Source organism: Nelumbo nucifera, chromosome 2, assembly GCF_055504915.1.
Source record: "Nelumbo nucifera cultivar China Antique chromosome 2, China Antique-T2T, whole genome shotgun sequence".
NCBI lineage: Eukaryota > Viridiplantae > Streptophyta > Magnoliopsida > Proteales > Nelumbonaceae > Nelumbo > Nelumbo nucifera.
Window position 1 is genome coordinate 50,803,553 of NC_142650.1, and position 23,765 is coordinate 50,827,317.

Here is a 23,765-nt window from a genome sequence, read left to right on the forward strand (position 1 = left end):
TTGTTAATTAAATAACATATAACTAACCATGCTTTTGATGCAAAATTTTGAAAAAATTTTAAAAAGGAGATATGTATAGTTTAAAGTGTTTAAATATTTGATACACCCCTTTCGGCATATTAATACTAATTTTGTGTCTAATATATCAAATAAATTATATAAGATTTTAATTTTATGTTTTCCTTGTTTTTATTGTTTTATTCTTGCTTTTTTACTTGAGACTTTTGCGCCCCTATGAAATCCAATCACCTCGCCTCCCTCTGCTTTTACCCTTTTTTAAAACCTTCATTTTAGCCATTAATGGGATTTTTTATAGATAAAAAATTTTTGGAGTTTTTCCGTTTCACTTCATCCCAGAAATCCTAATTCAATATTATAATTCAGGACAAATGTCAGTTCCAAATTGATGCCAATTCGCGGGTAGAAATCTTATAGATTGGTGTTATTTACGTACTTTTGCTCCACCCAATTTGACTCTTGAGTCTAGACCCTAATTTTTTGGGTCGAGTTGGATTGAGGATGGCCCGACCTAAACCTATTGAAATGAGGCGACAGAGCATCGCTTTTTTCCACGAACCTGCGATTCATGGGGAATGTACGGATGTTCCTCAAAGGACGTGATCGGAAAGAAAAGTTCGTTTTATGCTTCCGTTCCCGGCGTCACTAGCGGCACCAAGTTCCTCTGCAGGCTGGTCCCATGACTCGTCAATCGTAAAGCGTTTCTGTTAAATATCGTATTGTAACTCATCCTCTCCATCTTCCGGCGTCTCGTACCCTACATCTTTGAAAAAGCAGAAGAAAACCCTTCATGTTAAGTAAAGTTCGATTACCTTTCTGAGTCCACTTCTCTATATTCCTGCCTTTTTTTCCCTTTTCATCTTTCGTCGGCATTTGTTTGTAAAGGAAAAGAAGAAAGCAAGTGAAGTGGTTCGTGGGTTCTTTTTGGGTGGCTTGTATGTCCAATTCGCATTTGAAGCCATTAACTAACAAACCCTTATAAAAAGGATCGAAGGATCTATCTCCTGAACTCGCTCGAATTTTTCATGGTAATCTATCGTTACTTCCCAAGAACTAAGGAGTGCCTTATTTTATTTTTGATGTTTTGAGTTGTTTATCATTTTGACGACGATTTAAGAACGGAGCTTGATTTGGGAAAGCTTTGATAAATTATTTTTCTTTTGTTTACTTATTTATGTTCCTTTAAAATTAAATTTGCAGATACACGAGCTTGTAGTTTTCTTGTTACTGAGCCAGTGAATCTTGGAAGTTGTTCATAGAAACTATTATGCAACATTAGGTTAAACTCATAATTACTGACAGATAGTTTTATCGGGATTTTGACTGTTATAGGTTTTTCTAGGCTACGGTCTGAAAAGGGTTATTTAACCTCTTACAACTGCGTACTGCCATTAGTTTGTTTGTGCCGAAAGGTTCAAATTAGAGATTTGATTTGTCGCATGATGTTTGTAATCTCTAAATCTGATACACCTTGACCTTGTATGGGAACCTCTTACATGCTCGACCATGTTCAAAGGAGCGGTCATACAAACATTTTATTAGCATGTTACCGCCCCTGCTACCTTGAAAAGTAAACTAGCAACCAATGATTCCTGATTGTCAAAATGCATACTTTTGTCTCTGAAGTGCCCAAGTCACCTCCTAAAATACACTTCTCATGGGCTTTCTGTGCAATTCACTGTGCTTAATACCGATTTGTATTTGATCTCTAAACTCCTTGCACACTGATACATCCTTTTTCTACTGAATTACTTATCCTTAATGCTTATTATTATTCCTGCATAAAACAAAATATACCAGAGGTCAAACCATATTCTATGGGTTAATAATTGATCTGTCCTGAATCCCAAGTTCTAACATATTTATCTCCAACCAGGCCTTTTTAGATTCAATTTGTGTAGTGAATTTTGTGCACTTTTTTTTCTTATCTTTTGAATTCTTAAGGGGCTGTTACCCTGAGAATCTTCAGTTGTGTTGTGTAAAATGCTTGCAGATAGATGTGCTACTCTTAATCATCATGTTGTAATTGGAAATTGAAAGTTTTAGGTGTTATTTGATTTCACCTTTTATGTATACTCACTGCTTATTTATTCTTTCCTACTGAAGGCTATTCCTTTCATATAACTTTTTGCTATACTGAGCAATGCTATCTTCTTGTTTCAATACAAATTAGAAGCTAGAAATGAGTACCCCTCATGTTCAATATCATGCTTTGGAGATCGTTTTGAAGGATATCCTTTCTGCAACCAAACCAAGACAAGAGGATTGTGCCATTCGAGTCCATATAATTAACGAGTTCCGAGCTGTGGTTGAATCTGTGGAAAGTCTGCGAGGTAATTAGTTCTGTAGTTGTTTATGATATTTAATCTTACATAACATTTTGTTATACAAAGGAATTCATTTTGACTCAATTCTCAATGTTTACTCCACAACAATGAAATAGTCTTGGTGGACCATCAGATGACAAATTATATTCCACTTCTAATGCATTGTGGTTCAATGACTTATACTTTACCTAAAAAACGTAGATCAATTACTGATAACCTGACATTATCCAAAAAAAAAAAACTGATAACCCGACCTCATTTTCACCCTCTTGTGTGAAAGGGATGCCATTTTTGGCTTGACTACATTCCTAATTCTTGTTCCATACTAGCAAAACTTAATGTTATCTTTTTGTTGGATGACATAGATTATATCCTCCATTTACTTAGACATGGATAAGGTGAATTTAATATCAATTCTAGAGATATTGTCTCTTCTTTTTGGAATTGGCCTGATATATTTGTTTAGTTAGCAACTGTAGGTAGTATGATCCTGCATGGTTCTCAACACCCAGAATGCAATTGACATTATCTAAATGAATAAGAAAGGACCAATAAAATGTTCCAAGCCTCTTACAAAGTAGAGAAAATGGCAAAGGCCTTGTGTCTTAGTGTTCTTCTTTTAATGTGCCTTTAATACTGGGAGCCTGTGATATGTAAACGTGGAGAAATAATATTTGGATAACTTAGAGGGACTTTAACTAATGGATAGAGGTGGAACCCCCTGCCAAATGTGCAAAGAATGTTTGACCCTACCTTTGTTAATTAGCATAAATAAGAAGAGGGGAAGAACTTTATGGAGATGTACAAGGGCCGCAGTTTGCTGGGCATTATGGGAAGAAAGAAATCAGAGGTTGTTTGAAGATAAAGTAAGAAGTAGGGATGCCCTAATTGACGTAATTGACATCATTACATTATGGAGATACATAGGGTGAAATCTATGAAGCTCTTTGATGGAATTCCTGCTGCCAATTTGATGAGAAAATGGGGAAAAGTGGCTGACTTTGTTCCCATGGAGGTAACAATGCCATCTTGGACTCCCCCCAGAAGTGGATTTGTTAAATTGAATTTTGATGGTAGTAGTGAAGGTAATCCTGGACCATTGGGCATAGAAGGAGCCTTTAGGGATGGGGATGGCAGAATAATGGCTCTATTCTCTGGTCCTATTGGTATTGGGGATTCTTTAAGAGTTGAAATATTAGTTGCGGTTGGAAGGAATTAAGGAAGCAAAAGAATTAAATCTCTCTAAACTGATAATTGAAGGAGATTCAAAGCTGGTTATTGACTGGCTCCAAAAGGAGGAGAGAGGGTGGTGGGACTGCATCAATGAGAAAAAGGAAGTTTAGATTCTTGACACAAGGAATGAAAATTTAGTTGATTTGGTTTAAGAGGGCTGCCGACTTTTTGGCTGACACATTGTCCAAACAAGGGGTGGGAAGAAGCAATATATTTTGGGCCATGTTGTAATTTTTTATTGCATATGTTCAGTGGAGCTAAGAAAGTTTATCTCCCCTTTGTATTCTCTTTTATCCTTTTTCTATTTAGTGAATTGATTTTCAGTTATTGATAAAAAACTAATGGATAGTCTATGTTGGCCACTTCATCTCTCTGTATGCTTGAGATTGTATAGTCATCTGTAAAATAAGTATAAGTAAGATTTATATAACCTTTTTTTTTCTGTATATGATTTATGGACAAATTCAAAAAGAAATCTGATAATTGAATAATATAGGATAAGAAATTATGCACTAATAAATAAAAAATGATCAACAAGCGAAAATATATTAAAAATATGATAAAGAAATGGCTGGTTCAACTCTTGCATCTTTTTATCTGGGTAACTTGGTGTAGACACCCATTCAAATACATGCACACACACACACACAGCACAGTACATGCAATCAAGGCTATATTTTATATGTACTAGGTATAACTTAGCGGTGGAGCCAGGGATTTTTTATGAGGGGGACCAAAATCTAAACTTGGGGGGGGGGGGAACCATTGGGGTGGGGAGTGGGGGGGAGGGGAAAAATTTAAATGGAAGAGTCTAATTTAAGTGGGGATTTCTGGGCCATAGCGGGGCCATGGCTCCCCTGGCTCTGCCCCTGGTATAACTTCTATCACTATCTTAGACTATATATACATATTCTTTTGTTTTTTACTTTTTTGGATCACATTCTAACTTAAGATGGACTAATAGATGTTAGATAACCAAGTTCACTTAAGATATCTTTTCCCTTACAAAATTATGTTTCACTTGTGAAAATTCACTGTCACTAGATATTGCTTCTACTTATATGGTTGGGTATGGGTGCTATCATTTTTATGATGCAAATAGGTACAACTGTTGAGCCATTTGGATCATTTGTTTCAAATCTATACACAAGACGGGGAGACTTGGATATTTCTGTTGAAGTACCCAATGATTCACTTGTTTCTGCTGCTGGAAGAAGGCATAAGCAGGACATACTAAAGGATATACGAAAAGCTTTGAGAAAGAGAGGTAATGTATTTTCCCCTGCATGTATTCTTTCTTTCTTTTGTCATCATCACCATCATATATAAATTTTGTGTCTCTATATCACATTGCTTGCATGTGGACCTTTTTTGGATGCAAATTTGCATATTTTAATTTAAGATTAGTGCTCAACATAGTTGTAAGGCCCAGCTATGTTGTATGGAGCAGATTGTTGGGCAGTCAAGAAACAACATGTCCAGAAAATGAGTGTGGCAGAAACACAAATGCTAGGATGGATGAATGAAAAAACTAGAAAGGATAGGATCAAGAAAGAAGTCATCCGTAGGAACCTAGGAGTAGCTCCAATAGGTGATAAAATGAGAGAGAGTAGACTATGATGGTTTGGTCACGTCCATGCAAGACCACTAACAGATCCAGTTAGAAGAAGTGATTTGTTACAAGTTAAAGGGGCCAGAAGAGCTAGGGGTAGACCAAAAATGACATGGGTAGAAGCAGTAAAAAATGATTTAAGGACTAATAATGACGTCAAGCTCTTTTCAGACCTTTCAAGGGAGGAGATCTCTCACTTTCCGAGCAACAGGATCTGGATCAGGCCTGTTCCATCAAAACTAGCCTTTTTGTTTGGTCTGCAGTGCTGGATAAGATTTTAACCAAGGAGAATTTAGCTAGAAAAGGTTTAGAAGTGACAGTTCTGGAATGCAGATTCTGTAATGGAAATGTGGAAAGTACTAGTCATTTATTACTGCATTGTGACTTCACTTACTGGGTTTGGACAAGACTGCTAGTGTTTTTTGGAGTTAATTTATGTTTCCCAAAGGATGTGAAGGATTTCCTAGAGGCTTGGTTCCTAGGTGGCCTCAGCAAGGCTGGAAAAGTAGCTTGGAGTATCCTCCCCGCTGCTGTTTTCTGGGCAGTGTGGGGTGAAAGAACTATTAGAATTTTTGAAGGAAGGCAGAAATCAAAAGAAGAGGTGCTCAAAAGGATTATGGGAATGGTGTTTTCGTGGCTGACAAACCATCCACTCTTTAAAAACCGGCAAACTTGTTCTTTTTTTGAGCCTGATTTCCTTTTTGTAAGAAGAGCATAGTGTTCTTTTGAGTTGTTTTTTGGAGCTTGGCTTTTCTGAGATTTTTCTGTCTATTTCTGCTGTACAGTCTCTCATTGTACAGGGGCCTTTTGTATGCTGCCCTTTTGTTATTAATGAATTACTTTACCTTACAGTTTTCAAAAAAAAAAAAACAGTGGATATGGCTTTAAATAGAATATTCATAAAAAAGATATGGCTTTAAATAGAATGGATTGGCGAAATAGGATTCATGTAACCAACCCCATATAGTTGGAATAAAGCATGAATGATGATGACAGTGACTTTGTACTTCAATTGGAAGATAGAAGAAGTTCAAGGAGTCTGATAAAATGATCATGACAGAAACCTAAAATGATTATATTATTATGAAGACATATCATGTACTTTATACATACTAACATACCTATTCATTTAGATTGTCCAATCTTCCTATCTATCCACATGAATTACCTACTTGAGTATTAGTTTTCTATGTACATTTTGTAGTGCTAACCATCCATTAGAAGGCAAAATTTTTTGTGACCAGATGCTAATATTAACTGATTGACTTGATTTTTAGGCGAATTGTGATGCAATATTCAACTCTTTCATTGGATGATTAATATCTATGAGCAGGTGCACCAATTATAGATTTGGTGGAAAACAGGTTATTATAATCAATGTTTTAAAACAAGGAGGTGTGACGCGAGGCATTCCACTACCTAGAGGCGTGAGGCATAGTTCAGAACGCAAGAGGCATAAGCCTCCCGAACACAAGGAGGCGTAAGCCTCCTTAAGAGGAGGGGGGTTAGGAGGAGGATGAAGAGAATGGGGGGATCTCATTTTTTTCTTTATTTTTAATAAAAATCTTTTATATTAAGAAGAACAAAGATGCATAACATTAGTTCAAAGGGGGGGGGGTCTTGTCGAAGCGAAGAGCAAGACCCCCCTAACTCAAAAAAAACAAATTGGGCTGCATCGAAAAGGGGGCGGGGGGATCTGGGGGGCGAAGCTCCCCAGCCGAAGGGGCAAGGGGCAAGCCACTTTCTTTCCCCTTATCTTTTCTTCTCTTCTCTTCTCTTCCCTTTCCTTTCCTTTTTTCTTTTTTTTTTCTTCTCTTTCTTTTTCTTTCCCTTCCCTTTCTTTTCTTTTCCTTTTTTTTTTCTGTCTTTTTATATCAAATGTGCATGAGGTGCATGAGGCGTACACCTCTAGCACGCCTCATGAAAAAAGCGCAAGAGGCGTATGCCTCAGAGGTGTCAGTGCCTCTGGCATATGCCTCGGGGCATTTTGGGAGCGCCTTGCCTGGAGGCATGCTTCCTGGCGTACGCCTCCCACGCCTTTTAAAACACTGGTTATAATTTATAATACTGTAGCTGTTATGTTTTTGCACAACACATTCAATTGCTTGAAAATTACATATAATGTAGTGATATATTTTATGTTAATCATCTATAACATCTACTGAAAAGACAACTGTGCAAAATCACTATTCTAAGAGCTAGTAGACTCTCTAGCCAGGGGTGGATTGCGGATAGCATATAGATCGTGTAAAGGGTCCAGTTCCCCTCTTTTTTCTTTTCTTTTTTTTTTTTTTTTTTTGTGTGGTGGGGTGAGGAAGGGAGCTAAGGACTGAGAAGAAGGAGGTTGGTTTATTGGTAATTTGGTATGTTCCCCCCCTCCTTTTAGGCTGTGTTTGGTTTCAAGGAAAAAGGTAGGGAAAGGAAGGGAAACCTATACAAACCTTGTATAGGTTTCCCTACCTTTTCCTTCAAACCAAAAGCAGCCTTAGGGACTGTATATTCTTGTACATGTTCTTTCTTTTTCTTCATATTAAAAAAGATTTCTGATCGGGGCTGCCAATAGAGAAATAAAAAAAAAAAAAACTATTTTAGGATTTATGGATCTAATGATTTCAGTACAGTACAATGTTTGTTATGTTGCTGATGAAGTTAGACTCTTCATATCAACATGTGTTCCATTTCTGATATATAAATATTCATATTGGAATATATTACGTTTTCACATGAAATATTATTGGTATCAGGTGGCATACATAATTTGCAGTTCATTCCCAATGCAAGAGTTCCAATCCTTAAATTTGAGAGCAACCGGCAGAATATCACTTGTGATATCTCAATCAGCAATATTCTTGGTCGAACCAAATCCAAATTATTGCTTTGGATCAGTGAGATAGATGAACGCTTCCGTGATATGGTTTTACTGGTCTGTTTTCAATATTATATCAATATTTTCTGCTAGTGTTCTGTACAAATGCTTGTGTTTTATGTTTCATTCCTACATGCAGGTAAAGGAATGGGCCATGGCACAGAATATTAATGATTCAAAGTCTGGAACTTTAAATTCATACTCTCTTTGTTTGCTTGTTATCTTCCATTTTCAGGTGATCTTTTGCTGTTTGAAGTACTCTAGCTGTTAGTATTAATTATCAGAAATAATCTAGACAAGAGGTCATCCACTTATTGCACAATTCGTGGCACAGAAGTGATCCACTTTTGCCGATTTTTTTCATGTATGCTTCCAGAGGAATGACACATTGACACGTAACTTCAGAAACTAGACATATAAGTATGGTATAAAAATATTATATGGGATACCCCTAGCCATTTTCATGTCTAGGTTTTTTAGAAATGGAGAGTCACATCCCTGTTTCCCTTATCTATGTCCATGTTGGATCCATATCTGGGCATCATAGACGTGCTGAACCAACACATTCAGAAGTTTGATCGATTACCTTTTCCATCCTCTTTTTCCCTCTGACCCTGCCAACCCCTTTTTTTCCCTTTAGAGGACAGACACTACAAACCTGTCCACTCTATTACTTGCCTTGCAGCTGCATTGAAATCACTCAAATCAGCCAATATAACCACAATAGATTGTTCAGTCTCTCCTCACCTTAATGAACCTTCTTTTATTACAAGCTAAACAATTTCATTCCTCTCGACTTCTTGAAGTATGCAAAAACTTGCTTACTTCCTCTTTAATAGAAGAATGGAACTTCTTGATTGCAAGTCAAAGAGCTTCCTTAATAAAAGGCCTTCCCAGAAAAAAGGCCTAGTCCTGATCAATGCTGTATATTATTACAATGAGATGAAACGTTGTCAGTTGGATCACACAGTATTCAAGTTGATTTTAAGCTAAATGTGATCTCTTGTTGGGACCGCATATGGATGATATTGGTCCCCTTGGTTATGAAATGTGCATTTCAGGCACAGGAAGATTGATTCTTCATGGCTTCATATCCTACTTGCTGTTACCTGAAATTAGTACCCCAAAAAAACATCTTTTCTACAGCTTGGACGTTAATTTTCTGTTTCTGTTTCTTTTTTATTTTATTTTGTTATAGAATTGCAGGCCTGCGATTGTACCTCCTCTGAAGGAAATATATCCAGGGAATATTGCTGATGATCTTACAGGTGAATATCATATTAAACTTCATTAATTCATGGGATGGCGTTCTGGATGCTGCATTTTTAATGGTACTTTGTAGGAGCTTCATAAACTTTTAGCAGGAAAGGTTCTCAAGGGAATAATTTTATATATCCTTTTGGCTTCTATTACTAGGGAACATGCCTTTGTGTGTACTGAGTGCTTTTATTATAAATTGTCCCCCCCCTTTTTATAGAGTTTTTAGCCACATTTACTCGTATGCAGGTGTTGGGGACATTGTTGAGGGAAATATAAGAGATGCATGTGCTGCAAATATATCAAGATTTCGAGAAAAGTTAAAATTAAACAATAGCTCTTTGTCTGAGCTTTTTGTCTCATTTGTCAATGAGGTATTTTTTTTATAGAAACCAAGAAGGTAATTTATGCATTGCGATAATGTATGTGCTGCAATCAACATAGAACACCATGTACATTACACCTTTATATCAAAGTTACTCGATTTCTTGGCATAATATACGAGGAAAAAATTTTTTAAGTTATTCTTCTTAACTATTTATGTTTTATGCTCCTTATGTTTATACGTTCCTATGATTCACATGGTCATATTCATTGAGGATGATTCAGGCTTCTTTGTACCTCTTTTGTAAGCTATGCAGTTCTCTAGAATCAACTTGATAGCATCAGAGTATGCAATTTGCACATATACAGGACAGTGGGAAGAAATAACCAGCAATAGTAAATGGATGGCCAAGAAGTACCCACTACTAGTAACTCTCTCTCTCTCTCTCTCTCCACACGCACGCACACAAACTTCATTTCTGATTTCTATTCAATCTATTCCTACATTTCTGATTTCTGGTCAGATCGAAGATCCATTTGAGCATCAAGAAAATACCGCAAGGGCTGTTGGCGCAAGTCAGCTAATTAGGATTTCCGAGGCGTTTATGACGACCCACCATATGCTTACCTCATATACTGCGGACCGAAGTTCTTTGGTATCAACTCTATTCAGGCCACAAATCCTTTCGCAACTGGTTGCAAGAACACCAAGAGGAGTTCCTAGTACTGCTGGTCGAGGAAGGCATAGGCTCAATCAATCATTATCCGCTTCAATACCGTCGCGAAACCAAACCCAGTTTCTGGCGTTGGGAAATCGTACTTCGACCAGCTATTCCCAAAGGCGTGGACCAGTTGTCAACAGTCAAGCCCAGCAAGAATGGAGGCCAAGATATTCAGAAAGATAACCAATGTTAATTAACATTGATTGCGTCTCTCTCGTCCTTACTAGACTTGTATTTGTATACCAAAAAAATATGTACTTTTTTTTTGTTTCATTTCAATCCAAGTTTAAAAAGGCGCCAAGGTCTCTAACTGGTTATTGCCAAGGTTCAAAATATCAGCATCGCATGATGTATGGGTGCAACTCAGGCGGGTCAGGTTGGATTTAGGCTCAAACTGGTTTAACCCGTGTCTTTTGCTATATGCAATCACTATTGGATCAAGCTAATTTTAAATCTAATACTCGGGAGGTTCATCACCTCTAATTCATTCCTATCATCAGGTGACTCCATCTCAGCCTCTAAGTGAGACATCTGGTTATGCTCAAAGTGTGGCCTAACATCAGGTCAAGCCCAAAGTTGCCAGCCTAGGCCTAGATTGAGGTAAACCTAACACAATGGGCCTTGGATTTAAGGTTGAAATGATTATAGATAAATACATAAGAAATGCATACATTTTAATAGTTTATATGAAGAATACATAACAATGATTACAGAGGAATATATAGATATCATACAATCTATCAAAAACATGCTTACAGTTAGATGTGTGTGTCCTACAATGTGTTGTGGTCAGCAGAACCGGAGACTCTAAGACAAATTATTATGTGTAAGGTTATTAATATGTTATTTATTTATTATAAGTTATTATTTAATAATTAAATAATATATAATTAATCTGAAGTCGGGAGATGTTAGGTTAATAATCATACCCCTAATTGGGAAGACTCTGCTTCAAGTCTTACCAGTAGCATGGGTGTTGAAATTTTTTAAAATTTAATAAGGAGACACTAAATGACAAGATTTGAAAATCTACAATTAGTAGCATTAATGGTGATAATTAATGGGCTTAAGTTGAAGTAGAACCACGATTAGGCTGCATTTGGCATTCCTTATTTTAAAGACTTATCTCCTTTTTTTAGTTAAAATTGCCCTTAATAAACATCGGGTTTTTAACAGCAAAAAGGAAATAAGCCCTTATAATAAAGAATGTCAAATGCAGCCTTAAGGTAATATCTACAAGAGCACGATACCAGAACTTTGATCAATTGACTCTGCTGATCCAGCTGATCCTGGATCTCACTTATATCTGCAAAGATTTGATGAAATATTTGGATCCAGTCATTGGTATGACAGTTCCAAAAAGAAGGCTGTCTCAATTGCTGAACTGGATTTTGTTGTATATGCTTTACGATCTCATTGTTGTTGTTATCTGGTTGGATCAGCAGCATCCGAACTTGATTCAACTATTGGACCGTCAAATCTATATCTGCTTCAATTCAAAGTTCAAAATATCACTTATGAGTGTATTGTGCTTTAAGATCACTGATATTCTAAATACTAGAGTTCTGTAATTTTATTTGTTTCGAGTGTTAATACATGATGTGTCGTATCTATTGACAAAATAACAGATAAAAAATAAAAAATTAAAATAGTTTGAACTGAGTGAAACTTTTTAATACACAATTTTTACATATTAAGATTTAAGAGTATTGATGCATTGAACAGAGTATTGAATGCATTCAGATTTTAAGATCCAAAATCCAAAATAATAAAGATGAAGGATTCAAGGTTCACTTTTTGGAGTCCGTTGAAGGCCCTAACCCCATTGTATTCAAAAGAGATTTAGGGCAAGAACTTTTGTATCATGTGCTATGAGCAAAACCATATTCTATCCAAGATTCAAAATATCAAATATGAAATGGCCGATGCCTGCATTGGATTTTCAAGGGCCTGCTCTATATAAGTCTTGGGATATTGAAATGACGTGCAATTTCATTTGAGCGGCACAGCATGAGTAGGTATTGTATCCATTCGTCTGTATGGGCCGAAGGTGTTAAAAATATAAAAAATTAATTGACCCTTAAAATGATTATTTTAAGGAAATTTGTATTTAAGGCTCAGTTTGGAAGGATGTACAGTACAAATAAAAATATGTACAGTATAAAATAATACAAAACACAAGGTTTTGTACTCTATATATGTATTTCTACTTCCAAATGGAGCTTATAAATGCAAATACATAGAGTGCAAAATCCTGTATTTTGTATTATTTTATATGTATTTATATTGTATATATTTGTATTTGTACTCTTTCCGAAACAGTACAAATACAAAAGTGTACAATGCAAATATGTTTTTTTTTCAAATTTTGAGAGGGGGGAATTCCCATTGACCAAGAATCACATGTTTTTTTTTTCAGATTTATGTGAAGACTAGAAAAAGTTTATTTTCCTGGGTATCACTTACCCGGGTAAAATAAGTGATACCCATCTCCTAGGTGAGTAAATAACTTTCCCACCTACGGGGGAAGTTGAGAACACTTGAATGGGACAAAAATGCCCCTTTTGATAATTGATTTTTATAACTAAAATAGTCATTGCTTTATTTACATGAGAAATAAAAGAACATAGATAAATGTACTTATCCGAATAAGTATTTCTCAGAAAAAACTTATTCAGATAACTGTATTTACCTCGAGAAGTAACTTACTGAAAAACGAACTAGACCAAAATATAAAGTTTTACAATCTATATATTTGCCTTTGTACTAATTCCAAACTAAACCTAAGGTTCAAAAACATCCTTAAGATAAACCCAATACCTGATATCTGAAAGCAAGCGTATGCAACACAAGTGAAACAGCACGAGGTCGAGGACTTATGGTGGCGGTGTTAGCGAATGGTTAAGAGACCGGTTTACCCCAAAAGTAGTACGAATGGTTAAGAGAAAAGTCTATTCATCTTTCGTTGGATTAGATTGATTATTACATCTTCAATTAAAAACATATCTATATTATTTACCAAAAGCAGAGGGTTTTATTTGAATATTTCTCAATAAAGAAACGAGAAAGATAAGGCCAAAAGTAAGAAAAATCCATCACTGTCTGGTATTGGGGCTGCAGACTGTATCCAATGGTTTAAATTCGAATTCAAATTCAATCTCATTAAGGGTGATTCAACATTGATCCATTTATAATTGGATCAAATATATAGATCCACCCCTATCTAATCCGATCAATCCAATATAATCCTATATCTATTAAAAAGGCCGGTTTGAATGTTGTGTTTTTAAAATTGTAATAGATTAAAATTTCATACAGTAATTCTCAGATCATTTTGTTCATGAAATGCAACATCAAAGTCATTCATTTAATAAATAACATAAATCTTTAGATCATTTTTAGTTTAATTTACTCTTACTATTCAATATCCAATTTCAATCCAAATTCGATTCAAATCCAATATAAATTTGATGAATAAAATCTTATTTAAATTCAAATATAAATGAATCAAATTTGGATTTACCCATATTCAATTTAGTTTGATCCATTGGCAGCCCCATCTGGTTTGTTAGTAGACCGGTGGTAGACCTTGTTTTGCTCCCATCTTGGAAGGGAACCCTGCTTCCTCCCAGTGGTAGACCTTAAATCCCCTAAATTATCAAAATACCCCCACTAAATTCTCTTTATTTTCTTGCCCATTTTTTCTTAACCCAAACTGATCCGAAAATACCTCTGTTTCTTCCCGCCGAAAAATCTTCTAGACTGGTGATATAACAACATAAAGATCAAAATACTAGACGATTTTGACAAAGTCGAGAGCCTTCTTGACAGATACCCAATTAATCTTGAACTCAGAGTGAATGGGAAAAGTGGAATTTTTTCAATCCAATTTGTACACCCACTCAGGCTTCATTTTAGAACCTTTATTTATTTTGGATTTAGAACCTTTAGTATTTATAGATTGAACATTGAAGGTTATAATCCCAGAACAGAGGAATACAAGGTCGTAAGGTCGGATTTGTCATAGTAATGGTGGCGCACACAGTGACACAGTGCAGGGGCGGAGCCAAGTATCTCGGTGGGGGTTCTTCCCCTTCAAACCTTTTATTGAAACCATTATTTATATGTGGTTACTAAGTAGAAGTTGGATCAAAACCTAACAAAGTGCGTCTTTGCCCCCCCTCCCCCTCCCAAATATGTAAAACTTCAACTAAAATGTAAAGGATTATTTTTAACACTCCTCCAACTCTCAAAATAAAAAATATATATTTATTTTTTCTTTAAAAAAAATTGTAATAGACCCAAACCTTCACAAGCCATTTTCTCTCAAACCATAATTCTTCTCCCTATCTCATTTTCTTGTTTAAAAGTTTAATCCCCCCTCCTGACTCCGCCACTGATACAGTGGATACCGGTTCATGGAGGACTCTCAAGAATATCCCTTCACTCGTTAATTACAGCAGCCCACGGGAAGTATGTATTGGTAGAGATATGCATTGGATCGCAATTAGTGACAATATCATTTCTTTTGACATTGAAGATAAACAATTCATTGATTTAGAGAGATTCTTGTTCGGGTGATGATTGAGCTAGCCAAGGATGCCACGTGACAACCTCCACAACCATTTTCTCTCTCTATTCATGTCGGCACCACACATGACGGAAGAACACGATTAAGGAGTATTCTGTACAAACAAGGAAGCGAACTCTACCGGGAAAGAGAAAACCTCGACAGACGATCTTATCCTGAAAGCCCTATCCATCTAGGACAGGGATACCCAACTATAAATAGGTATTCCCTACTCGAGGTAAGGGACTTTTGATAGAACACTCTTTAAATATCTCTCTGCACTATTCAAAGATATTCCTGTTTGGGTGATGATTGAACTGGCCAAGGATGCCATGTGACAACCTCCACAACCATCCTCTCTCTCTACCCATGTCGGCACCACGCATGACAGAAGAGCACAACTAAGAAGGAGTGTCCTGTATGGATAAGGAAGCGAACTTTGCCAGAGAAGAGGAAACCTCCTAAAAACTTCGGCGGACGACCTCATCCTGACAGCCTTGAAAGCCCTATCCATCTAGGACACGGACACCCAATTATAAATATGTATTTCCTACTCGAGGTAAGGGACTTTCGACAAAACTCTCTTTAAATACCTCTCTGCACTATCTCTTTGGCTCGGACCAACATTACTTCAACTTGCTCGGCCCGGCCACCTCTTTCTCAATTCTCACCCAACTAACTTGAACGTTGGAGAACCTGTCCGGGGAATAACTCCTTGGCCCTTTGACCTTTCTCCTAGTTGCAGATCTCAGTGCACGGCTTTATCCTTTCACCTCGGCTTCGCCCAATTGGCAACAAGGATCAAAATTTCGTCACGTATCAACTTGTATCGGTTGATACGTATCAATACCGGAGCCTTTCCGATACACTCCTACATGGGATGTTTCGGGTTGGCAAGTGGTTCAGAGGGTAGATTGGCCTTAAACTGGCCCCTTTGAACCAGTTTAAAAAAAAAAAACATATTACCGATACGGCATATCAACCTGTATCGATATTTGAACCTTTGTTGATAAGATTGTCTGATTGTATGCTCAGTTCAGAACACCTCAGTCAGACGGCATCAAATTCCAATGCCCAAATTTCATTCTTCTAACCAAAGCAGTCTTTTCACGTTGGAGAAGTCAGTTCGAGTTGGAGTAAAAAAGAGGAAGCAAGGTTTTAAGATAGGAGAATTGGGAGGTTGTCTTTTGTTAATAAATATTTTGTGTGATAATTGCTTCAAGATATTTGTAACTTGTAAGGAAGGAGGGTCCTGGTCTTAACAGTTCACTGTTAGAATTGATGTCGGTATATCACATGGGAATTGGCTTGGATATATCACAAGAGGCTACACAAACAGGATATATCGCGGTGGACCGCCTGTGGTTGACTCTACTTGTTCAAGATGGAGGACTCGATTATCATGATCCCCATTATTAGTTGGCTCTAAGTAGCCTCTCTTAAGCCGCAACTCTACCTGAGATTTTGCAATTCTGTCAGGTCTAAAATGGTATCTGCTCCTCATGTGCATTGGAAATATCTCCCGTGAATAATAACTTAAAACTACGGGAGATATTCCCATTATAGGATGTATGTGTAAGGCGCCTTCTGTGATAAGCAGATTCGATCTCATCTAAATCCTAGTCCTAGGCAGACCAAATTGAAGTATGAGTAAAACTGTAAAACTGTCGAATAATAGAAGAAGATCAGATGCTGTAAGAAAATTATAAACTAAAATAAAGATCCTGATTATCCTAGCGTCCACTCTATCCTTCTTAAGCTTTGTAATCGGTGCTCTGTTGCAACAACCAATTATTGATAGAGAAAATAGAGACGAAAAAGGCATCGCCGTTGATGACAAAGAAAGGGTAAAAAGGGGAAAAAAGATTAGCTAAGATTTTTGTCTTGAAAGGGAACAAAAGGAAAAAAATGATGTTTTAAAAAACGATCTGGAATTGAAACAATTCTGGCCATTAATTTTTGGGTTGACAGTTTGACCGTCTGGTTCGAATAGACTGCATGTTCCGATAAAAAATAAAAATTAAAAAATAATTAAAATAAAAAGGTCAAAACTGTTGAAAGGTCAATGAATCAACCACCCGAGTCAATAGGTCATTGACCAATTCAATGATTTTTTACCAGGAATCAGGTTTAAAGTAAAAGGGAACTGATTGCATATAACAGTTCCCAAGCTGAACAGTCCAGCCATCCATGTCAATAGCAATTTGAAAACATCGGAAAAAAATAGAAGAGCTACTATCGATGAGAATCCCTTTTAAAATTAACTCAACGGAAGTGGGTCTTTGTCACACTTAAAAGTTCAGAGGCTATTTCCCATTAATGAAATTACAAGGGGTATTTGATACTGACATCATATTACAGGGTCTTGTAATTTACCCTTTTTGTAAATATATCATACGATGAAATATAATTTCTGCATATCAAAGAATATCAAAACTTTTGAACCATGCTTATTAATACATATTTTTGGGGTGGACGATACACAAAATACTACAAATTTGGTAGAATAAAGATTCAAAACTTGATCTTCATCATGGATTATGACGATTTCAAAGCTTTTTATGGTATATTTTCATTTTAAGAGAGTGCCAATGTACCTCATGTATCAATGCTTTTGCACCTTGCAACATCAGAATGATTTTTTTCCACTTATTTTAAGTAATAACTAATAACACATCCCTAAGTGGTAAGCCAGGCAACGAAATTACAACTGTAGAGCAAATTCACGAATGGCACAAGGAAAGCCAAATTGGAGTTCCAAAGTTAATAGGCCTAGATCACCATGTCAAAGACGGGAAACATGCCTTCCCAAAAGTGAAATAAGTTGAAACTTGAAAGCAACAAGCCAATGAAATAAAAACAGTAACTTTAGTTAAGAATTGAGGTCAGATCATTATTTATCGGAGAAATCCAAACACCCAAAAGTTCAGAAGGATGGATCCTTAGTTGTTATCTGAGACTTAAGCCATTATTACAATTTGAAACTAAAAACGAAACAATTAAAACTTCGAGAACAACCATTGTCCAAAGCCCATTTCGTAAGATATTTTGAATCTATCATGTGTCAAGCTTATAGGCGCAATCACAAAGCGGAGAAAGCACTATCATTCCTTCTTCCCTATCCCATGAGACATATTGTAGATCCCTCGTGCCTGGACAAAGCATAAGAGTCTTAATGATGCAAGAAATCAACTGAACGTTGTTAAAAATTAGAAAATTTTCTTGCTTCATGGAAACAGATAACTCACAATTAGAGCTATAGATGAAGCTGCCAGTGCAAGGGGAATGGCCACTGAGGTGATCTTGTCAAAAGGACCCTTAAAGTAAGTGTGCTTGTGAATGTTTTGAAAGTACTGTTGCTTCTTAAGGAGTCTCTCCCTGGGGACAAAGGGTGGTTCCGTCATTCTGCATGGTCAATTAAAAAGATGAAATGAAAATTCAATGTAAAAAGCAAGCAGAAAATAGCACATCACAGAAGAGCAACTTCCCCCGTCAAACCCTACCTCATACACACAAATTCAATGTAATATGCACACATTCCATAATTCAGATTGTCCCATTCATTCCCACACGTTGAGGCAATTGGACTTTGGTTTCCCACTTTCACTTCAGGCTGAGGGTCTATAGAAGATTGAGGATAAAGACCAGCAATTAACACTCCTTGTAACAGCTTTTTGTCCCAATAGAGAACCTTTCTTTGGTGCCAAAGTAGTTATAAATTATGGTATATGACTACCAAGCTTCATTTAGAACAAGCAATCTTTTTCCGACAACTATCAATAAGGAGCTCTGTTGGTCTCTTTATTGGCATAGGATAAGCACAAACTGCAATTTGGACAAGGAAACACAATACTAAAAAACATATAACTATGTTATGAAGGTAAAACCTAGAAGAGTGTATGTTCTACCAGTAATAAACTCCCACGAGGAAAAGAAAAGGAAAATAGGGCACTGGGGGGTGGAGGGTCCATTTTGACCAAAGAAATGTCTTAAAATGATAAAATGATAAATATATAAGATTCACACTTTGGATATGTAACATAGCAGCCTGGAAAGGGAAACTGATATCTTAAGCTGGGATAACAATGTTGATGAATTCATTTATAAAAAAAAAAAAACAATGTTGATGAATTCCGTAGCTCAGGCTACTTCTATGTCAGCAAATTTCTTATATAAGATTGTTGACAATAAACTTGAATACCTAGAACATTTTTTATTGTGGAAAGGGATATCAACATGTTATGGTTTACAATACAAAGCAAAGCTCAAATCTTAAACTCCCAAGGATTTCATTTGAATCTTGCATCTAAATAGAAACTCCTAAGGTTATTCTTTTTTTTTTTATCAATAACAGTAAATTTTATTAATAATTGAGAACTTAGGAAGTTACATAGAAAAAGAGCTAAAGAATCTTGACTCCCTACTATACCAATGTACACCCAAACCATGAAAAACTTACAACACAGCCCAAAAGAGAGAGTTTTTGTTCACCCCTTGTCTAGCTAGCCCATCTGCCAAGGAATTTGCATTTCTTTTTATCCATGTGCAATGAACTTCTCGATGTCCTTAGTCAGCCACTTAAACTTCCTCTTTTCATTGTTGTAAATCTAGAGCTTAGAGCTATCCTCTTTTAGCCAATTCACCACAATTTCAGAATCACATTCTATGATCAGTTTTTTAATATGCATGTCCTTAGCCCTTTGGATCCCTCCTTCAAGAGCTCCTAGAATCTCAGCCCTTAGAGAATCGCCCACCCCAATTGGACCGGAATACATAGCTAACAAGTTCCCTTTTTCATCTCTTATCACTCCCCCTATTCCGGAAGGCCCTGCCATCAGCATTCAGTTTGGTAAACCCTTGAGGTGGATGTGTCCAACAAGAACTTGAGGTCTTCTTCACCGAAGCTGAATCTGCAATCTCCTTCCAATTTCTTATCATTTGATCAACTGAGAAGTCTGTAAACAGTTCTAAAGTTTCCAACCAATGTATCACCCTAACATGGATACTCTCCAAGATTTGCTTCCAAGCTTCTCTCCTTATCTAAGAAAATCCGTGAATTTCTCTCCTCCCAAACAGTCCAACATACTGCAGCCCTAACACATCTCCACATGATCTTGGCCCTTTTGTTGTCCAGCGAGGCATGGATGTGAATAAACTTTGCACATTCAAAGGAGGGGTCCACCTGCACCCAAACAAAGAAGTAACATTCCCAAATACTTTTAACAAACTGACAAGAAATTAGTTAGTATCCAGACTCACCATCAGATTTACAGAGGACACACCAGTTAGGAGATAAACATCTATTGGGTCTTTTTCTTTGAAGTAAATCCCCTTTATTAACTCTTTCCAAGAAGGCTTCCCAACAAAAACTCCCAACCTTAGGAGGAATAGGTTGACACCACACCTTTTTAATCGGGAAGGACAAACCAATAGGAGAGGGGGTAATAGGGCCTTAAAGAAGGAGGCACAAGTGTAGGACCCCGTAGGAGTGAGAGTCCAGATTCTATTATTTGCCTTTGTTGGAGCTAGGAAAATCCCATCCATAATGGATAATAAGGCAATCTAACTCTGTGTCCCTGATAGCTCTTCTCAAACCCAGGTTCCAACCAAAACCAAAAGGTGAATTAGAAGGTACAAGGAAGGAGAAAATTGGTTCATTTTTCATGGTAGAGATAGCAAAAAGGCTTGGAAATTGATCTTTCAAAGCGGAGTCCCTAACCCAAATATGTTCCCAAAATTTAGTGAGGTTACCTGAGTACACATCATACCTTATCCAGGGAGAGAACAAGGGCAAAATAACTTGAATAGCTTTCCAAGGAAATGCTCTTGTAGTCCTTGCAAGAATCCCAGAATCCCATCCATTATTTGCCATCCCATGAATACTCCCCACTATCTTAACCCAATGTTTCTCTCTCCAGCGAGAATCTCCACAACCATTTCCCTAGTAGTGCTAGATTTCTACTCCTAAGGTTATTCTTTGAACCTTACTATTTATACAATCCATACAATTCAAATCAATTCAATTAAGTCATGGTTCTCTATCCTCAGTTTCTCTAAACTTTCTTTCAAGGGACTTTTCTTTTAAAACTCTTATTAGAATAAGATTTATTTAGATAAAAGAGAGACTATATATGGGTTAATTAACTCATAAGTCAAACTTGACTACATCATCTACCATTCTAGTTTCTAAGTGGCAAACCCTGGTGTATTAACTGCTTATATAGTAGCTATGACACAAAAATGGGATCACTAATCCATGTGGCTGCGTTTAGAAAGAGTACAAATCCTGGTTCAATGCATATATGCACTCTGCTTCAGTTTTGCTAGTGTTTGGCAAGTGGCAACGGTGCAACTGTGTATTGACAATGACAGAAAACACAATTTCCAATGCATGTTTACACCCAAAATGAGAAGTAATTCTGCATCGAAAAAAGGAAGTAAACATTTGCATTCAAAATGATCAATGTTAAAAAGGTATATTTCAATATTGGGATTTGTGTTTGCATCCATTACAATTAAAAATCGTTTGGCAAGAGAGTAAATTTATCAATGCAAAACTAAACCAACTTTGCATTTGTATGGACCAAAATGCACTCTGCATATTTGCATTTACACTCTATTTGCACTGTTTCCAAATGCAGCCTATATGTTTTAGTTTTAAGCACGTGTTTTAAATTTTTGACAAATATCTAAAGGGTGATTAGGGCACATCCAAATTTTGATAAACCAGCCAAATCCCTAGAAAAAGACAAAGAAAGCACTTTTTGTTATCACAGAAGTCAAAACATAGGGGTGTTACTGTCTTATGTGGCATCTACTCCATGAGTAGTGATTGGGTGTGTCCCTTTATTACAAATGGGTGATGCCCAAATCACTCCCAATTTTTAAAATAGAGAAAGAAAGATCTTATAATTTGTCATACAATTCACGATTTGATTTAGCTCAAGCTTCACCATGATTTAGAGTATGTTTATAATTTTAAGCACAATAAAGCATGTGAGACATACTGTTGCTTAGAACAAGACAACCAGTCAACAGGATGTGCTGTTCCAAAACTTGAGTCAGTTTAGGAGATGAATAATGCAAGGCTAAACTACGCTGGCATTGTAAAGAGAACGGTTCTTACTGGGAAAAGAAATTTAGAAAGAAGTACTTCCCAGAGGACATGTTCCTTCAATTAAGTAGGAAGTTCTCAAATTCAATACTAAGGCAACCATGGTGACAAAGGACTCACTAAAGCAAGACATCTATTGAAAGGTCACATATGGAGGAGCACAAGATTCTTGGATAACTCCGGTTAGGGGTGGCCACGAGCCGAGCTTTTCACGAGCTATTTGAGCTTGTCTCGTTATTGTATTTTATTTTTTTCAAACATTTGGCTCATAGTCAAGCTCAAATTGAGCTCGAGCCATATACTGTATTGGCGAGCAGAGCTCAAATAGTTAGATATTCGGCTCAGCTCGAATCCACCCCTACCTCTGGTAATGCAGCACATTCACACCCTCAACCACAATTTCCACTTAAGGATAGTAAATCTGGGTCTTCCTCCACTATTTGACATTGAATAGTAATTCCATATTGTTATCAATCTCATTATTTTTAAATTGTCTCAGCATCACTTAGGAAAAACGTATAAGACCTGAAAAATAAAATGTCTGATGAATAAAAATTCATTTTTGTCTTTGTCCACAGAAACTGCCCTAATAATGCAATTAATTCTTCCCACCACCCAAAAAAATGATGGGTAATTCTTCCCTAAAAAATTGGCATCTGATGTCCCCTCCACATAATATCAGTCATTTTCTGGTGGGTTTATCAATTGTTACGAATGAACATCAAATTCTGCCAACCTACTATCGATATGCATTGTTCCGTGTCTCTGCAAAATCAAAATCGTAACATTTCATTTGTTTATAACTATTATTATAGTTCCTTAGAAGAACCTTCCATTTAGTTTTCGTAAAACCACATCCAATGATGAACCATGAATGTGGAGACATGACTCAATTTGGCCATCAAAAACGTACAAGCCAAACCATTGTGCACATGGAAGCTGGTTTGCAGCAAAAAGTACTAATGGTTAGAAGAAAGCTCATGCATAATAATGGATTAGACTGGTTATCAACATGCTTAAGAGTGAAAACAAAAGCATATGAAAGAAGACGCAATTGTTTCTCTGTTCCTCCAAAGATTTCAACTAAAACATCACATACACTACCCATATTAGCCACGAGAGAAACAATTTTACTTAATCATCTATCGAACAACAGAAAGAAAAAAAAAATCAAAAGAGAACAGATTCATGGGTGTCTGTTTTTATTTTATTTCATCTGTCTGGTTTCTTCATTTAAGAAAGAATAAACAGGAGAAATAAAGGTTATGGCTGTGTTGCTTTCGGGGGATTCAGAGAGTTACCTCGGCGGCAGAGATTTCGCGGTAGCCCTTTTGAGTGCTGAAGGCTGAGAGGTAGATCTAGGGTTATGGCGTCAAGGAAGCGAGGTGGAGATGAGAGAAAACCAAAGTATCCTCCCCCGCCTCCTTAACAACATGTACAGAATTACGGATTTGTCCTTTGCGGCTTTACCTTCGATATCTGATCTATTTGATCGAATTCGGATCATCCCTATCCGATCCAATATATATTATATACTTATAAATATAAATATAAATATATATAATACATATATATATTATTTATTTATTTATAAATATATTATTTATATTATATTTTTATAATTTGTCATTATTTATTTTTTATAAAAAACATGTATATATATGATTAAAATAATTAAAAAATACTTGTATTTTTTTGTTTTTACTTTATTTAAATTAGTAT

General features: G+C 36.4%; 2 protein-coding genes across 10 annotated transcripts; one reads left to right on the forward strand and one right to left on the reverse strand.

Moving 5' to 3' along the window:
• Nucleotides 1-468: 468 nt before the first annotated feature.
• Nucleotides 469-10,692, forward strand: HESO1 (Nucleotidyltransferase family protein). 8 transcript variants are annotated; one of them, XM_010264311.3, is made up of 10 exons: nucleotides 469-815; nucleotides 904-1,046; nucleotides 2,192-2,351; nucleotides 4,681-4,845; nucleotides 7,935-8,113; nucleotides 8,196-8,291; nucleotides 9,255-9,324; nucleotides 9,563-9,687; nucleotides 9,955-10,065; nucleotides 10,162-10,692. In XM_010264311.3, exons 2-10 carry the CDS (start codon nucleotides 1,044-1,046, stop codon nucleotides 10,540-10,542), a joined length of 1,290 nt encoding a protein of 429 aa, XP_010262613.1. In that variant the 5' UTR covers nucleotides 469-815; nucleotides 904-1,043; the 3' UTR covers nucleotides 10,543-10,692. The 8 variants fall into 8 exon arrangements, with proteins under 8 accessions (XP_010262613.1, XP_010262615.1, XP_088754154.1 ...); XM_088898026.1 differs by adding an exon at nucleotides 1,219-1,297 and having other exon boundaries at nucleotides 472-1,046; XM_088898027.1 differs by having other exon boundaries at nucleotides 472-1,046; nucleotides 2,125-2,351.
• Nucleotides 10,693-17,778: 7,086 nt separating this feature from the next.
• LOC104601112 (uncharacterized) lies at nucleotides 17,779-23,505 on the reverse strand. Of its 2 annotated transcripts, XM_088896998.1 has the most exons (4): nucleotides 23,345-23,503; nucleotides 18,433-18,754; nucleotides 18,178-18,334; nucleotides 17,779-18,081 (listed from the first exon to the last, which is right to left on the reverse strand). In XM_088896998.1, the coding sequence occupies exons 2-4, from the start codon at nucleotides 18,465-18,467 to the stop codon at nucleotides 18,034-18,036; spliced, it is 240 nt and encodes a 79-aa protein (XP_088753124.1). In that variant the 5' UTR covers nucleotides 18,468-18,754; nucleotides 23,345-23,503; the 3' UTR covers nucleotides 17,779-18,033. The 2 variants fall into 2 exon arrangements, with proteins under 2 accessions (XP_088753124.1, XP_010262619.1); XM_010264317.3 differs by lacking the exon at nucleotides 18,433-18,754 and having other exon boundaries at nucleotides 23,345-23,505.
• Between the last annotated feature and the right edge of the window lie 260 nt (nucleotides 23,506-23,765).